The following is a 16,613-nucleotide window of genomic DNA, read 5'->3' as shown; positions in this document are numbered from 1 at the left end:
AGTTTTAACTTTCAGACATGAGTGTTTGAAAAGACACAAATCCCCTGAAATATCTAAAGAGCCAGAAGTACATGCAAAAGAGGGCATGTCCTGTAATTATTTTTTTCTTCTTCTTAGGCTTACAAAATTTCTGTGACAATGCCATAAATATGAAGCTAAGAGAAGGGAATAAATTGAGCAAATAAGGCTGCAGCAGCTCTTAAGACCTATCTGTAGATGAGTTCTCTAATCTGGTCTGGTTCAATAGAAAAAAATGAATGGTTGATCACACGGAATATGAGACTTCCCAGAAAATCCCACCTAGCAAACAGAACGGACAGAGGCATATAACCAACTTTACACTGCTCCAAATATGATTTTGCAATGAAACAAGCTTCTGTTCTGAGAATCTTGCTTTTGTGAAACTAAATATTAAGACAGGGATTTTAATATTTCTAGATTAAGGTAACTGTGCACAGCTTGCCCAAAATAAACTGAAAGCACCGTATAAAAATAAATTTATTACCCAACAGCACAAACAGAAATTTATTCAGTCTTCAACGTTCAGAGATCCTCTTCCTTAATGGGGAAAAAGAAATGAACATTATCACCACGATGAAAATACGCAGATGATGGTCACGTCAAACATTCTGGGGAGGAAAACCCTAAACCAAGTTAAACACTATAGATGGGCATTGAAATATATTTATATTACTATTAACTTAGAGACATCTTTTAAGATACATCTATTGTTTTATATCCTGCACCAGTATTTCGCTCTTTGAGAGTCTTTTTTGCTGGGATAAGTCTGAGTGTTTGAAATCTGCATTCCTGATGAACAGTTCTCGAGCTCTGCTGGAACCAGGAGTGCATGTACCCATTGTAGAAGTCAACTGCTCTAAGCTTCTTCTTTAGCACAACTGTTTTGATTCCAACCCAGCCTTCCTAAAAATAAAAACAGAAGTGTTTAAATATGATAATCTTTAGTTTACCACATTGACTTACAAACACATTTTGTTTACTGTCATCAAGTTTACTTTATGAGTCAAAATTCTCACTTGCAAACAAGAAGACTTTGTGAAAATTAAAAGTTCTTTGTGGCATCAAATAAAAAGAATGATGCTAAGCTAAACCAGTTCAGTGAATAACAACAGACAATTAAAAGCTAAGCTACACAAAAATATTAAAACCTCATATAAAACAAACAGAAGCCTACCTTGCAACGAGCTACCAGTGTTTGGGACACTTTATGGTATAGTAGTGAACCAGGAACAGCTTCATCATCATTTAATACTTGGTCTAAAAGCAAAGCAAGATCATCTTGCATTTTTATATAAACAAGCAAAAAGTTTGAAACACACCTCTTTAAAGCAGAATTACCATTTTGCTCAAAAATACTTTATTGTATTCTGTGCTTTATTATACAGAAATCAGCATGAAAGCATAGGAACAGTCATTCTCAAGCACTGCTCCCTGTCTCATCCACAAGTAGCCAAGCATCTGTGTGTTTGGCACAGCACTCAGAACACACAAGGCTCTCAGACTCACTGGCGACTACAGAAAATGGTTTAAGTGCAGTACACACAGGGATAGCTTCCCTCTTGAGAGATCCACAGACAATGGCATTAGAAGAGGATCTCTCAACTCATTATAGGATTAAAATCCTCAAATATCAGGATTCACAGGACTATGCCTGCTGTTCACTCAACATCATCACAAAGCAGGATTGTCCTTAAAATTCATCTTACGCTTGTCTTTGGGCTCACAAACTTACTAGAATCTGAGCACATGTGAAACTTAGTTCTACTGGAGTCCCAGGAAGCAGTACTTGTTTAGTACAACTGTGTACAATGTACAAAATTGTACAAGATTGTACTAACAATCTGTACAAAGCTAATGCTTACAAAGACCCAAGAATTTAGCTTTACAGATTTAATTAAGAGTACATACCAGCAAAACCAGGAATATTATCCACTTCCACAAAATCCATAAGCTTAACAGGACTACCCTTCCAGAGTGTCTGCAAAGGAAACTGGAAACAGAAGCAACTTGAGTTTCAGCTATCAGTTAAAATATCTAAAACTCAGATCTGCTGGAGGACAGAAAAGGGGTTACAAAAATCCACTCTTACCATGCTTCCTATTGCACGATACAGCCGAATTACTTGTGCAGCTGTTTGCTCTTCCCATTTTATACAACTCTTAGCTACAGATACTTTAGGAGCTAGAAGAATAAGAAATGAAAAGATTTAGTATTTTGTTTTGCACCTTTTTGCACACAAATAGCTGTACTGGTTTCATCCTGATAAATGGAAGGTTCACAGTCTAGCCCTAAGTACTTTACAAGCTCTTTTCTCCATTTGTTGTTTGTAACAACCCAGGTTGGCTTACTTATCTTTTATTCCCAGTTGCCCTCTTAAGTACACAGTGCAAACTCAATGCATATTTACAAGCACAGCTGAGCACTTTTGTTGGTATTACAAACATGAAGAGTAATAAATCAGATCAGATTTCATGTCATTGCTAGAGATTTGATGTTGCACATGAAACATCTGGGAAAGAACAAACATTGATGTAGCAAATTTGAAGAATTCTGAGGGGAGTTTCCCTCTGACTAAGCCAGAGGCAGCAGCGGGAAGATCATACTGAGAAAAGTATCTAAACAAATAAAACCCAGCCTGGTAGGAATAATCAGTTCTTCAGCTATATAAGAAAAAAAAAAACGAACAAGTTGTATTAGATAAAATGTGTACCTACCAAATGTTACTCCTTCTTTTGGTTGTTCTTTTTTATTTTCTAAGCTTTCAGGCAAGTGTTTCAAAACTGACAGGAGCTGCAAAATATTTTTTGTACAGAATTTTAGCAAATACAAATACAGGATTTAATTTTTCATCAGTAAAACTTCCTCATAAGATAAGGGAAAATCGCTAAGGAAAATTGTGTCACTATATTCACAAGCCTTACATAATATAAACAAACACAGTAAATACATTATTTCTACTCAAACACAATTAAATAAACAAATATTCTTTTCTGGATGATCAGCAGTCTGATGTTCACCCTAGAACAGCATGGAAGCTGATACTTAAGCTGAAAAACACAGATATTTGTTTAAATAAAAGAAGCAACTGCAGTGTTTCCACACAAAGCATGCAAGTTCCTCACTTACTAGAAGAGCAACACACAGGACCATCACCGATGGCTCATTACATACCACTCAGCTTTCCTCTTACTACAAGAAAGAGCTCACAAACACTAATTTTCAGATCACTCTCCTCCTAACAATTACAGTCAATGCAGAACAAGAAAAATAGTAGGTTACAAATATTAAAAGCAAAGTATTAGTCAGAATTGACAAGTAGCGTGCATGACTTTACCATGTTTGCACCCATCTTTGCCAGTATCTCTTCCAACTCCTTTGTAGTATAGTGGGGAGGAACAGCAAACTCTTCTTGCTTAATAATTGGACCTACATCAAACCTACAAGGCAGAAAACACACGAGTGTACTGCAGGAAAAACTCTATTAACAGTTCAAAAGCATACATTAAATACATTAACTCAGTTACTCGTTACCTTTTGTTCATCTATTTGACAGTGCAAGAAAACTAAATTTTAATATTTGGCCCAACATGGCAAAAGAGGGAAAAGAAAGCTGGATACATCTTATATAGGTAAGCAATACTCAAGTTTCAACAAAGCCAAGTTTACAGTTCACAAGTACAAGACTTCAAAAGAAACAACCTGAGATATTCAGGAAGAATTTTTCACACTTCTCTGAGATCTACTGTTAGTCAAGAATCTAACAAAGAAAAGATCAAGCTATGACAACGTGTTTTTACAAGCCATCCAAGCGAGAGTTTGTGCTAAAGCTAAAAAACAGATGATACCTCCCTCATCCCTTGGCAAGCAGTTTATTGCTCTCTCTTACAGTCACATGTTACGGGCAACTCTGAAGTCTGAAAACTCACTCTTTTCTGTAACATCACACCAAATTGTTAATCCAGCTGTGTGACTATCTGTACTGTGTCTGCTCCCTGTAATAATGCTAAAAGTTGTTTTGAGAAGCACGTCTAACATACCTCTTTGGTCTGATTTCCATAATTGTCACCCCAGTCACTGTGTCACCATGAAGAATCGTGTGGACTATTGGTGCAGGACCACGCCATCGCGGCAGAAAGCTGGGATGGACATTCAGCACGCCACTGAAATGGAGTATTTTAAAGTTAGAATAGGAACAGAACTGAAATGTATACAAATGGGTGTGCAGCACTGATTATTACACTGAGGCTACCTTAGGCATTATCTGCTGAGACTTTCTGACGTGTTACTGGTTTAAATATATACTTAAAGGAAAATTCACACTACATAATCTTCAGCTTCTCAGTGAAAACAGAAGCGACATGAGAGGAAAGAAGGTAAACGTATTTTGCTGATCATCTGCATAAATCTCCATCAACACAATAAAGAACCTCATAGTGACAGAAGCAGGACTCAGGCTAAGCAGATAACCATCAGGAAGAAGCTCACCCTGCCTGCTACAAATCACGGGTACTGATTACAGTGACATTCAGAAGTGAAGCCTGTTTTTTTCTAATGAATCAGTGACAGATGTCTTGTCAACCCACTTACTATGGGAACTGCAGAATAAGGTCCTCACTTAGGAGCCGTCCAAAGGATGCCACCACACCAACATCAAACTGCCCCACAGGCCCCGTGTGCGGCCACTCGTGAACAGGCAGCTGGAGCTCCTGGGCACAGCTCTTCACGGGCAGGCCTCTGGGCAGGCGGGAGGGCAGGGTCACCACCTCCAACCTGGACACGAGCAAGTCCTTGCTGGGCTCCCTGAGGTGGACAAAGCACTGAAGGACTCATGCAGGCAGAGCTAAGGAGAGACAAAGGCTGGCTCACACCCACCCCTTGCTGCAGTCCGTTTCCACAATGCCCACCTCTTCAAGTCCTACCCACTAGATGGTCCCCAGCCCCCTCACCACCCAGCTTCCCCTTTCAATCCCAAACCCTCTCAATCCCAAACCCTGTCCCCAGTCTCCACAATCCTCACCCCCCCCTCCAAACCCTGTCCCCTTATCATCCCTGCTTCTTCTCCACGGTCCCACACGTATCTCCACGGCCCCTATCCCACCCTATGGCACCTCCCCTGCCTTCCACACCAACCCACGGGCCCTGCCCTCCCCCAGCACCCCCTGAACCCCATCCCTGCCCCTCCCCCGACCACCTCAGCCCCTTCCCTTCCCCATCCCTTCCACCCCCAGCCCTCCCTCGCTCCCCTCAACCCCAACCCTCTCCCAACCCTACCTCCCCTCACCCCCAGCCCTCCCCCATTCCCCTCAATGCCCCCCCCAGCCCTCGCCCTCCCTCACCCCCTTTCCCCCAGCCCATCCCCACACCCCCCCAATGGCGGCAGTCAGGACTCCGGGCGCTACCGAGCGATACCTGGCGGCCTGCAGGGCTCTCAGGGCGGTGACGGCGAAGCGGTCGGTGCCGAAGAAGAGCACCCTCCATGGCGGCTCCCTCCGGGCCCCGCCGCCCGCCGCCTTCAGCCCCTCACGCCAGGCCCGCAGCAGCCGGCCCCGCATGGCGGCGCTTCCGGCGCCCCCGGGGGGACGTCACGACATGGCGCCGCTGAGGCGGGGCCGCCATGTCGGGGCGGGGAGGAGGGCTGTCAGCCTTAGGTGCCGCCTCCACGCCTCGGGGTTTTATGGTGCGGTCACCGAGTAATTAGGGTTGGGAAATCGCTTCAGGATCAGCTGGTCCAGCCACCAATGTCGCACACTAAACCGTGTCCCCAAGCACCACGTCCAACCTTGGACACCCCCAGGGATGGTGACTCCACTACCTCCCTGCGCAACTCGTTCACACCACTGAGGATAAATTTGTCCTAATTTCCACCCTAGCACACTTTGAGGCCATTTCCTGTAGTCCTATCAGTGGTTATCTGTGAGAAGAGGCCGACCCCCAGCTCCCCACGCCTCCCTTTCAGGTCATTGCAGAGAGCAATGAGCTCTGCCCTCAGCCTCCCCTAGACTGAACACCCCCAGTTCCCTCAGCCGCTCCTCACAGGACTGGTGTCCCAGGCACTTCACCAACTTCGTACCCCATTTCTGGACACATTCCAGGGCCTCAATGTCCTTCTTGCAGTGAGAAGCCCACTCCGTGCTGCCCCACCCTCATCTTCATGTAAATTTACTGCTTGGCATCAGTGCTGCGTTAACACAAAGAAATATCCAGGCAAAAAGGAGTGCTAACACTGCAGCCACTGGTTCTTCCCTTTCTCCAACACAAATGGGCAGCTGCAGTGTTAATTTCTGTGGCTGGCCCAGCAGACAGCTTTGTTTTAACAGTGATTATAATTTGAAGAATGTTTTCTTGTAAGTCATGAGGTCAGGATAATCACTTAAAGAACTGTCTTCTCCCATAACATAAGAAACAAAATATTTTATCATTCTGCTGAGGACATTCTTTTCCCCCATGGGAAGATGGTTTATTTGTGTGGTTGTTCATTTAGTGTAAATTACACACGCAATTCCCTATACATCTAAATGACGACATAGCCTAGTGCCTTTGACATTAGGCATTTCTCAAACAGAGTACATGAGAATCTGGGAACAATTTATATATGCCAGTGAAAACATGTAAATTATGTGGAAATAAGAGGACAGTTCATGTCAGGAGGATGCACCAGGGAAGGATCATTAAGGAACATGAGATTTTGTGCCACATTAAATAGCACTATGCATTTTTACTCCCTCTTTCTTATCTGTTTGGCCGTCATCAGGGCTTTTTCCCCTCTGACAGAGTGTGCCTCCATCTCCACTGGTAGAAACATAGGAGAACTGATGGGAAAGTGTAAATGAGAAAGGTAATAAAAAGAGCCAAACAATCCTAAATGTGGTGATTATGTCCCATACATTCCAAGAAAAGGAGAATATTAAATACCAAGATAATTTAATAGTTGAGTGTCAATGCATAAAAATCAATTGCTCCAAAAAGCTTAATTCTGTATTATTAGTGGAGCCCCATGAAAATCCTCAGTTCTGTAACATCCAGGCCACTCTGTGTAATTCCAGTCAGCTCATGTCAGGGTGTGTATATTTCTGGGGGGAAAAAAAAAAAAGATAAACAAGAGGGGAACAAGGATGCAGGAATGGCTTCTGTTCAAGAAGAGATTACCATAACCAGCATATTTCTGCTTGCAAAACAGATGTGAGGAGAAGGGCAGGCTGGGAGCCTGTCTGATCATTAATAGTATGGGGCCGGTAAACAAGGAAAAATTAGTTGTTGCACAAAACTAAGAGATTGCAAGAAGTATTATCAGGCACTTACTGCTATCAGGCTCCACAAGAGAGGAAGTAGTGTTTCACACAGTGTGTAATTTGACCACATAATTATCTCAGATGCTGAAAATATTCATGTTTTCCAAAAGCAGAGAGAGCAATTTGGGAAAGAATTGGCTGATGGACGTGGCTAGATGTGCAGCGGCCGGCTTAGACCTGAAGCAAAGGCTGATGGTGTGGGAGAACATTGATTGTTCTCATCACTAGCATTACGCCCTTGCATGGACTAAACTGAAGAAAATGTTCTGTGTGGTGCAGGAAAATATCAGCTGAGATCTTGGGTGAAACCCTGGATTTATCACCAACACTTCGTGGCCTTCAGAACAGCCAGGAACATACCACACATGTTTAGAAGGCACAAGCACCGCCCAAAAGCTGGCAGTTTAAACCCAGCACTCAAGTGCTGCTCAGTATTAATATTTTGCTCTTAGATCCAAGCACATGAAAAGTGAAAAGTGCCAGTGGCACATCTGCACTGTGTAAGGAGTTTTGCCTTCTATCTGAACAGAAGTGAGGTGAACTTAAGCCTTGGAGAGGTATTCTCAGTTCTGTCTGTAGTTAAGGCTCCTGGAAATACTTCAAGTCCATGCTGGGCTTCTGCCAGGCTTACTCATGAAATAATTAATATTTCATTTGCATTACATTTATGAAGTGGACTTAAATTCACTCTAACATAACTTAATCCCAAGTAATCCATCCTCAGCTCTGATACAACCATATAATTCAAACAGACTATTGTTGTTCTATGCCTTGTCCACAGTGTACATGACATTTAACTAAAGATTTGTCTGGGTGCATTTTTTACAGCAGGGAAAGCAATAAATTATTCAAAAAAAAAAAAAAAAAAAAAGAAAAAAGAAACAAAAAGAAAAAAGAAAAAGGAAAAAAAAAAAGAAAGAAAAAAAAAGAAAAAGAAAAAAAAATCCAGCTTTCCTGCTGGATTTGAACTCTGCTTTTGTACATGGAAAAAAAAATACTCTGAATGTTTAGTTATTCTGTAACCAGGCATTTCGGGTCAAAGACACAGAAGGGATCAAAAAAGATAAGCAAAATTAAAATGTCAAGGTCAAAGGAGTTCTTCCTATGAGTAGTAAAGACAAATCTTAGGAGGAAGCAGAACACAAATCAACGTCCTATCTACACTTTGCTTCCTAGCCAAAGACACTGAAAGTGTCTCCAAGAAGTAAAGAGATATCTCTCATTAAAGAGTGCCAGTGTTGTCAGGGGAAGCTTGAAATAAAACACTCACACTGGTTGCTGAAAAGATTGCTTCTGAGCAGCACCGAGGCAGGACAGTGCCCAGACCTCTGTGCTACAGAGCTGCTGAAGCTGCCCCTGACTTCCCAGGGGCTGCAGGCACTCTGTCTCTGCTGATCAGGTTTCTGGCCATGGCTTCAGAGGCTTTGGGTTAGGGAAATGCCCAACACCATCGCGACCAGCTTCCAAAAATCTCTAAATTATTATCTTTTAAGTCAAGCTTTGTAGGAACCTGGGATGAAAAGGGACCTGCTGGGGCTTTGCAGTCCTGTCCTGATCCAGCCCCTTCTTTGCCATGGTTAGCTTCTCCATCCTTCCCCTTGGAGACTGCGCTACGCTGGCCAGGTGTATTTTTAAATGACTCAAAATGAAATGAGGAGGGAAGAGAAGATGATTTGCAGCGTGGTGTGCTGTCCCTCCTCATTTCCAAGAGGATGTGTCTCTGAGTGCGAGCGCTGACCCAAGCCCTGCCAGGCTGACACTGACCAGCGAAGCTCTTCTGTCTCTGGGTGACGTTGTACAGGGGCAGCCAGGGGAAGCTCTGAGTCGGATGTAGAGTGGGATTCAAAAGATTAATCATTCTGGAGCAGGGCTGCAATGCCAAAGGCACTTTATTTCAAGCTGGAAAACACCAAGAACAGGGTGAACATGTGGAGACTCCCATTAAGCTGAAGCTAACCAGTGCTAGCTGTGTGCACAAAGCCCATCACTGAGAGGGATCCAGCTTGGATATCCATGGATCAGGAAGCGCACCAAGACTGTATTGAAAATGAATCCTCTTCCCCAAATGTGTCTGGCACAGAAAGACAGCACACAAGCCTTCTCGAGCTGCAAAGCCTCTTGGCAGTCTGTTAACTTGGCCAACTCAGATGCTTGTTACCTTTAACACAGATGGCACAATCTCTGATGGGTGCTTTATGCTTGCCTGCAAAACCAGGCACTCTTTAAGATGCTCCGAGCTCCTTAGAATGACCATTCACTTTAAAAAAAAAAAAAAAAAAAAAAAAAAAAAGGGCGATTGCCTGCTTATCAGGACACATTTCCTTTATGCAGTGAGGACGGAGCCAGGCAGAACGAACAGTATCCCTTATTTTAACCCCTGGGGTAACTTATTACAGTGCCATTTTACTCGGCGTGCTCTTTTAATACTGATAATGCCAATAGCTTGAGCAAATAAACTCCAACTTTCCTACGGTTCATTCTTTGGGAAAAGGTCGTTCACCCTGTGCTGTAAATGGACCCACTAAAGAGGTGTGTTTTTTCAGGGACCGGAGCAAACCTCACCTGTTGGACTAGCCTTCACGCATGACTCAGGAGCAGAGTGAATCACAGCCCGTAGCACTCGGAGAGGAGGAGGACGGGCAACCTTGTCACCGTAGGAAGGCGCTGACGGGTGCTCGGGACAGACGTCTTCAAACGGCAGGGCTTGCAGAAGAAATGTAGCTGCCCCTCTCCTGGGAACTGCGTGTTTCTGGTGAGTTGGCTGAGATTAGCTGACATTCCTGGTGCGCTAGCTGGTGGGTTAATTTATAGCTATTGTTAATGGGTTCGTTTCCTTTGGTTAGGAAGCTCAGCTCCTCATAATTTTAAGTAAAGGCTGCGTGACATATTTAAGAAGAGAATGAATGGGAAGGGAGAAGCAGGCTGGGATAACTCCTGCATATAAACAGCCTGGAAAATACCTAATGTAACTTAGATTTGCTTTTTAACTTCTGGCTTTACAAAGGTTGAAAAATACTTCAGTCTGCTTTCTTGTTTCAATGTTTTAAATGCTAAGCAATTGTAGTGTGTTCTTTAAGTGATCTCAGTCCTCAATGTACCTTTACATACACAAACTTGTCCATCTGTGTCTCCACGGTGTGACACTGTATGTCCTGTATGAATCCCAAAGACAGGGCATCCCAGTTGGATAGAGTATTTGGAGTAACTGTCACATTCTAACACAGTCAGTTAAGATAACTATCAGAGAGACAGCCTGGAGGGCAAGAGGACACTAATTTACAAAGACTGGGACACCGTAAGCATAAAATGTAATGAGTACAGAGTAGGAGGACCAGTGGGACATTGTCATCCTACCAGAGGCTGTGCTTCATCATCTTTTCAGATATTTTTTTTCTATCTTAATAGTAAGAAGCAGTCTCTTGCCATTTTTCTGTATTTTCTTGAGGTATCATAGGATGACACCAAATTCCACAGATCCTGGTTTTGAACCAGAGGATTTGGGATGGAAGAGGCGAGTAACTCCATTTATGAAGTACATGCAGCATAGAGCTGCAGCTTGCATGTCAACATCCCATTTGAAAATAGGAAGAAAAAAAAAAAAAGAAAAAAAAAAAGGATGACATTGTTCAGGAATGAATATAAACTCAAAATAGCATGGGCAAAATGTTTTCTTGAGAGTTACTGGCCTGTTTGTTCCTTCCACCTCCTTCCAAACATGCCTAAAATGCATGAACTTTCTCTTCTTTGACTTCTCCATGCTGTACCCAAGCTGGGAAACACCCTGTGTCTTCGCAGGGCTGAGGGACCAAATCCCATAGCTTAGAGATGTCTAAGGCCTGAATTTATGGGTTTGCCCCATCCAGCAGAGGCCAGAGTGCCTGCTGAGACATGGGCAGGGCAACAGTGGAGAAGGCATCACCCTCTTACCTTGTGTCCTGGAGCAGTGCTCACCCAAGCTGGGATATGGAAAGCAGAGCAGCTCTTCAGGAAGGCAGGAGGAGATGACTTTAAAAGATCCAAACTCTCCAGTGGGTGCCCAGCCTTGTGGGACTCACTGTTACTCGTTCTCTACTGGAGAACCTGGGTCAGCCACACGTGGAGGACTGGAGCAAGCTCTCCGCTGGGGTAGGCACACCGACCTGGGAGCACTTTGGTGAATGAAACTTCCAAAGTAGTTCAGTCAGCTCAACGTGGGTGTCAAAGATCCTTACGAAAACAGGATTCCTGTAAAGGCTTTTACCTATATTTCCTATTAATATGAGATGGATACCCATTCTGCCACTGTATTCTTCCTGAGGCGCTGCTTTTAGCAGTCCTCCCGTGTGTCCCTGCTGTGCACGACAGTGGCAGTGCAGATACCAGGAGGTAGCCTGCAGGTTGTGAAGCACCTCAGGAGAAAACGAGCAACCTGCATGTCAAATGTTCTTGCTCGAGCAAATGATTGGACAGAAGCCTTGCACGGGAAGACTTTACACGTTCAAGTGGCACTTCTTATTAGGGTGTAGCAGACTTGTAAGTTGGTTTCATTGGCATCAGCACTTTATTTCCTCCTTTCTGTGGAGTGATCCATGTCAATAGCTAAAGCTTACCTGGACTGCAAGGTAATTGGCGTACCTAACTGCGGGGAGCAGCTTTATTCATATTTTCTGAAATACGGAACCAAAGGGGGGCACGTGAGGTATTTCAGAGCCCTATCCTCCAAGCATCGCTAACAGGCAGCTTTCTGGCAGGAGGGAGCAAGCCTGCATGCCTGGTTGGCTATAAAAAGTGAACTTTGAATTGTGAAGACATTGAGAAGGGGGGGTGGAAATAGTAGCAATCATTAGGTCTATAACCGATAGGACGAACGCTTGCCTGAGGAGTCAGCAGGAGTGTTATTGACACGCCTGGCGCCACGGAACATGTTCGCGAGCGATTTCCAGGGAACAGTTTTAGGCAGTGAGGGGCCATGCTACGAGTGAGAATGAAAGTTGTGAGTATCAGGCAGTCACACAGGTCTTGGTCTTCATATAATAATTAATCGCCTGTGGGGCCAGCGTGTTGTTCACCTACGAGCGGGTGACGGTTCAGATGAGGCCAGCGAGCAGTGACAGCAGCTCTGCTCTCTCGTGGCTGAGCAGTGGGCTGGGTAGGTCCAACCTCACGGTCACGAGGTAACTTGCAGTGGACGATTTTCCTTGTCCCTGAGCCCATTCCTTCCCTTGGCAGTCATTAGTCCTCCAGGGAACACCCTAGTCATCAGTGCTAGCCCCTGCTGAGAGCCTGTGCTCAAGCCTCTTCCACCCACAAGTAGCTCGGCTCGGGGACCACCAGCTGGGTGGCCACATATTGGGGTTCAGGTGTCAAAACGCCTATGCCCAAGCTGTTCTTTTAGGGGCAACGTGGACGTAACTGCCCGAGCTCAGTTGGCCTTGCCTGCATCATGCGCTGGGAGGGCAGTGCTGAGGGGACAGGGCCAGGGGGGCTGGGAAGCCCTCTGCTCTGCTCAGGTCCTTCCAAAGGAGGCTGAGGAATTGAGTTGGACAAGCAGCTATAAAAGCTGGACTGATGCCATTGACAAATGAGGGACTAAAGGTCAAGGAGGAGCTTTCTGCTTCCCTGAGGGATGGGAGATACCTTTGCCTCAACGGCAAGCTGGCTAGTCCTCCTCTTGGAGCTGAGCCCTCTGCTTCCTCGTCTCCACACCCTTATTCTGCCATCCCTGGGCCGTCAGCAGATCATCACTGCCCACAAAATACGTATTCTCTGGGATCATGGCAGGGGAGCGAGGAAGGAGCCAGGTTATTTGGGGAGGGGCTGGCTCTAGCACCAAGCTCCCACCTGTACAGGGTCACCCAGGTGAGGGGTCCCACCCTAGCCCTGTGCCAGACCCCAGTGGCTCCCAGAGCCATTGCCTGTGTCTGCACCCCATCCTGGCATCAAAAACTCACATCTGCAGAAGAAAAGAGATGGCCCAGCTGCACAGGGACATCAGGTCCCCTGTCTGAATACAAAGCTGGAGCAGGGAGGGGCATCAGCATGAGCACAGGGTTGTTTAGAAGATCGTCGCTTCTAGTTGTACTCTTGTCTCATCTTCTGTAGACACCAGAAAAGGAACATGCTGGCTCACTCTCTCCACTCCCTCTGCATGATAACGTCAGGGCACCACTGATAAAACCCGTGGCACTGCACAGTGGGAGCTACAGGAAGGTACTGTGAGGTTGTTCCTCGCCTCTCACCTCTCTCTTTCCCAGGCATCCGCACACTGAACGAACGCTGGTGAAGTTGTGATCCATCCGAGCTGCACGTACAAATATGAGGATGCTCTGGATAATCCCCTTTTTCCTGCTGCAAGGTAAAGGCTTAGAGGAGAGCAGTGTGGGTGAAGGAAGAGACACGTGCCAAGGCTGAGCCTCTTCACAGATTCTCACCCACTCTGAGCTCAGCAGGGGCCACGACACAGCGTTGTGTGCAGGGCAGGCTCACAGGAGCTGGAGGCACACACGTGAGAGTCAGCAGCAGCCTGACCATGGGGAAAGCTGCACCCTAAGCCTTTGCTCACAGCAGCATTGCAACCTCTTTGACACCAGGGAAGACACCTGATGGTCACGGAGGTGACACACTCGTGTTGTGACAGGGTGGCCACGCTCACGTTCTGGTTTCTTTGCAGACACAGAAGCTTTTCTGATGAAGAATGCCAAAATCAAGCTGTGTTTACAAGCCAGCCCAATGGACGAGAGTTTACTGCTGGAGGACTGTGACCCAGATTCAGATTTCCAGAACTGGTCTTGGCAGGGTGATTCCTTGAAGAATCACGGCACGCAGAGCTGCCTCTCTGTGCTGGAGGACAGCGGGGTGCAGACAAGCCCCTGTGACAGCACAGCTTCCACGGGCTGGGACTGCTCCAACTCATTGCTCTCCCCTCTGGGCAGCAGCCAGAGCTACCTGGTGGCGAGCAGGAAGGGAGTTAGTCTCGATAATGTGAGAGGCCTCAAGGCTCAGTGGTGGCAAGGTGTCACGGAGCGGAACGTCTGTGAGGAAAAAGCAGGTGAGTGCTGCCCACCAGGTCCTGGTGGTGCATCTGCACTGCCAGGCAAGGTGGGAGGGCACAGTCAGCATCCTGGGGGCTTTCCAGCCCTGGAAAAGCCCACTGTGATGGGACCTGCAGAAACACCACAGCAGAGGCACCCTCTGCTTTCTGAGTACCTAAAATGAGGCTGTGCACTCTGAGCTTGGCTCTGCCTGCTTGGAGAGGTGTCGTGGGCAGCACCGGGGGCCGTTTCCTGACTGAAATATTGCAGTGAAAGACCTCTGTATCTCTCTGTTCTTCTCCTCCACAGCCAGGGCAGTGCAAGACAGCTACTTCTATGCAGCCCTCACCAGCACGCAGGTGTATGACCACACAGCATACAACTCCACCCTCGTGGCGGGTATGGATCCAGAAGAGCTGAACAATCTGCTGTGGTTCTTCCGCACAGAAGACCGTAAGTCCTGCAGATGTTCCTGGGCTGAGTCCAAACAGAAATGCACAGTCCTTGGCCGGGAACCCTCCTGCCTAGCAGAGGTGCCTGAGGGAATTATCCGAGGAGGTTATTTACCCCAGGTGTATAAACCCTCGGCCTCACCTCCCAGAGAAGCAGGCCATGGGTGAAGTCAGGCCTGGGGCTTTGCTGTGGTAGGGTCTTCTCCCAGAGAGGGCTTCAGCCTCTTTCCAGGCATGTGCTGCCAAAAGTGCAAAGGTCTGAGATCACCAGTGATTTTGGCAGGGTGACGGGAGGGGATCAATATGAGCGGGTCAGCGCCCCGAGGGTCAACTTCAAAGCCACAAAACTCAAGGGCAGAGCATCTGCTGCCATCCGCGCTGCATATCCCATATTCTGGGGCAAAATCCACCTTCCTGAGCGTGGCAGTGGTGAGAAAGGCGGCAGAGAGGAGGGTTTTTTAGAGCAGTGCTCGTGGTGGGGTGCTGCACCTCTCGGCCTTGCTCCCACCCTCAGGCACAGCCTCTCACAGCTTTCAAAAGTGGAAAAACCATGTGAGGCAGATTAATGAGCTTGGAAAGCACCTGGCTGGGCTCTGCAGACCCCTGCTCTGTGCATGCTAACGCTGCCTCTCCGTCCTTCCCCCAGCATCATCGTGGAATTACTCCGTCCTCGCGCTTTCCTTCGTGGCCACGATTTTGGGTCTTGTCCTCCTGGCCATTAACATTACACGAAACAGGTGAGTGAGGAAATTTCAGGGTGTGGTGGTGCACTAAGGACCTCAAACAGATGACATGGGGGGTTGGCTGGGCAGGAACAAGCATTGAGGGATGGAGAGAAGAGCAAAGACAAACTTCCTTTGACCCCTGCTTCACCGTAAAACCTTCCCTACCTTCCTGCTCTCCTCGTGTGCCACTCAGAACAAGCACCTTCACTTCTCTGTGCCCTGGATCCTCACCAGTAAAGCATGTGCAAAAGCACTGGCCAGCCCAAGAGAGGTTTTGGGAGGAAAACGCCGCTAAATGTGTGTATTTGGGGTGCCCACCCATAAATATAGGGGCACGCAGGACTGAAGCAGAACTCCCCAGCCATCTGCAATCCCACAGTGCTTTCAGCCCTGCATCTGAGGAGTAACTCGCTGCCTTCTGGAGCGAGAAAACACACGAGGGGCCGAGCTTTCACCCTGAGATAACCCTAAAAGAGATGCTGCAGGTCTGCCCGGCCATCTTCTCCTTTTAACGACGGCTCGCTGGGTGTCACTGCCTTGCTTTAAGCAGTGTGGTGTGCTGTGCTCTCCAAGTGTAAACACTGGGGCTGTGTGTACTCAGACACTTCAGAGCACTTCGGTGACACAGCGTGGCTGGCAGCGCTTCCCCTAAGCAGCTAACGCCTTCCCGGGGCCAAGCACGCAAAGGATGGATGTAACAGCACCTCGGGCACGTGCCCCAAACATGGGCCGAGCTCGCTGCTTCTCCCCTTATCTCTTTTTCATGTTTTCCCTGCAGGAAGAGGAAGATCCACATGTACAAAGAAGCAGTGCAAGCTGCCCAGCAAGCCGAGCTGGAAGCCAAGCAGGCCCTGATACCGGTGCAGGAGTACAGCCCGGGCAGCCCGCAGCCGCGGGAGCCGGCGCTGCAGGAGGAGAGGGCAGGGGAGGTGCTGGTTCAGTGGAAGGACGGGACGGTCACCACGCTGTACAAGGAGAGCTCAGAGGATGCCATGTAACAGAGGCTGGGGTCCAAGCATTTATCCTCAAAGGAAAGCATCAAAATGTCTCGATTCACACTGAAGATGGGGAAATTTAACAATGCAGTTTAGCCTGGGGAGGGGAAGAAAAAAAAAA

At 46.8% G+C, this 16,613-nt stretch overlaps 1 protein-coding gene across 1 annotated transcript; it reads right to left on the bottom strand.

The window, feature by feature from the left end:
• Window positions 1–499: 499 nt before the first annotated feature.
• Window positions 500–5,579, bottom strand: MTFMT (mitochondrial methionyl-tRNA formyltransferase). The gene is given in 10 exon segments (XM_084293583.1): window positions 500–756; window positions 758–924; window positions 1,196–1,278; window positions 1,930–2,011; window positions 2,111–2,202; window positions 2,736–2,811; window positions 3,356–3,458; window positions 4,059–4,181; window positions 4,609–4,821; window positions 5,431–5,579. Coding segments are annotated over 10 exon segments (1,113 nt in total). The 5' UTR covers window positions 5,574–5,579; the 3' UTR covers window positions 500–725.
• Window positions 5,580–16,613: the final 11,034 nt, after the last annotated feature.

The sequence above is a fragment of the Netta rufina genome (assembly GCF_964035555.1).
Source record: "Netta rufina genome assembly, chromosome: 11".
NCBI classification, from domain to species: Eukaryota; Metazoa; Chordata; class Aves; order Anseriformes; family Anatidae; genus Netta; species Netta rufina.
The sequence above is the reverse complement of the archived record's forward strand: the minus strand, read 5'-3'. Positions and strand labels throughout refer to the sequence as shown.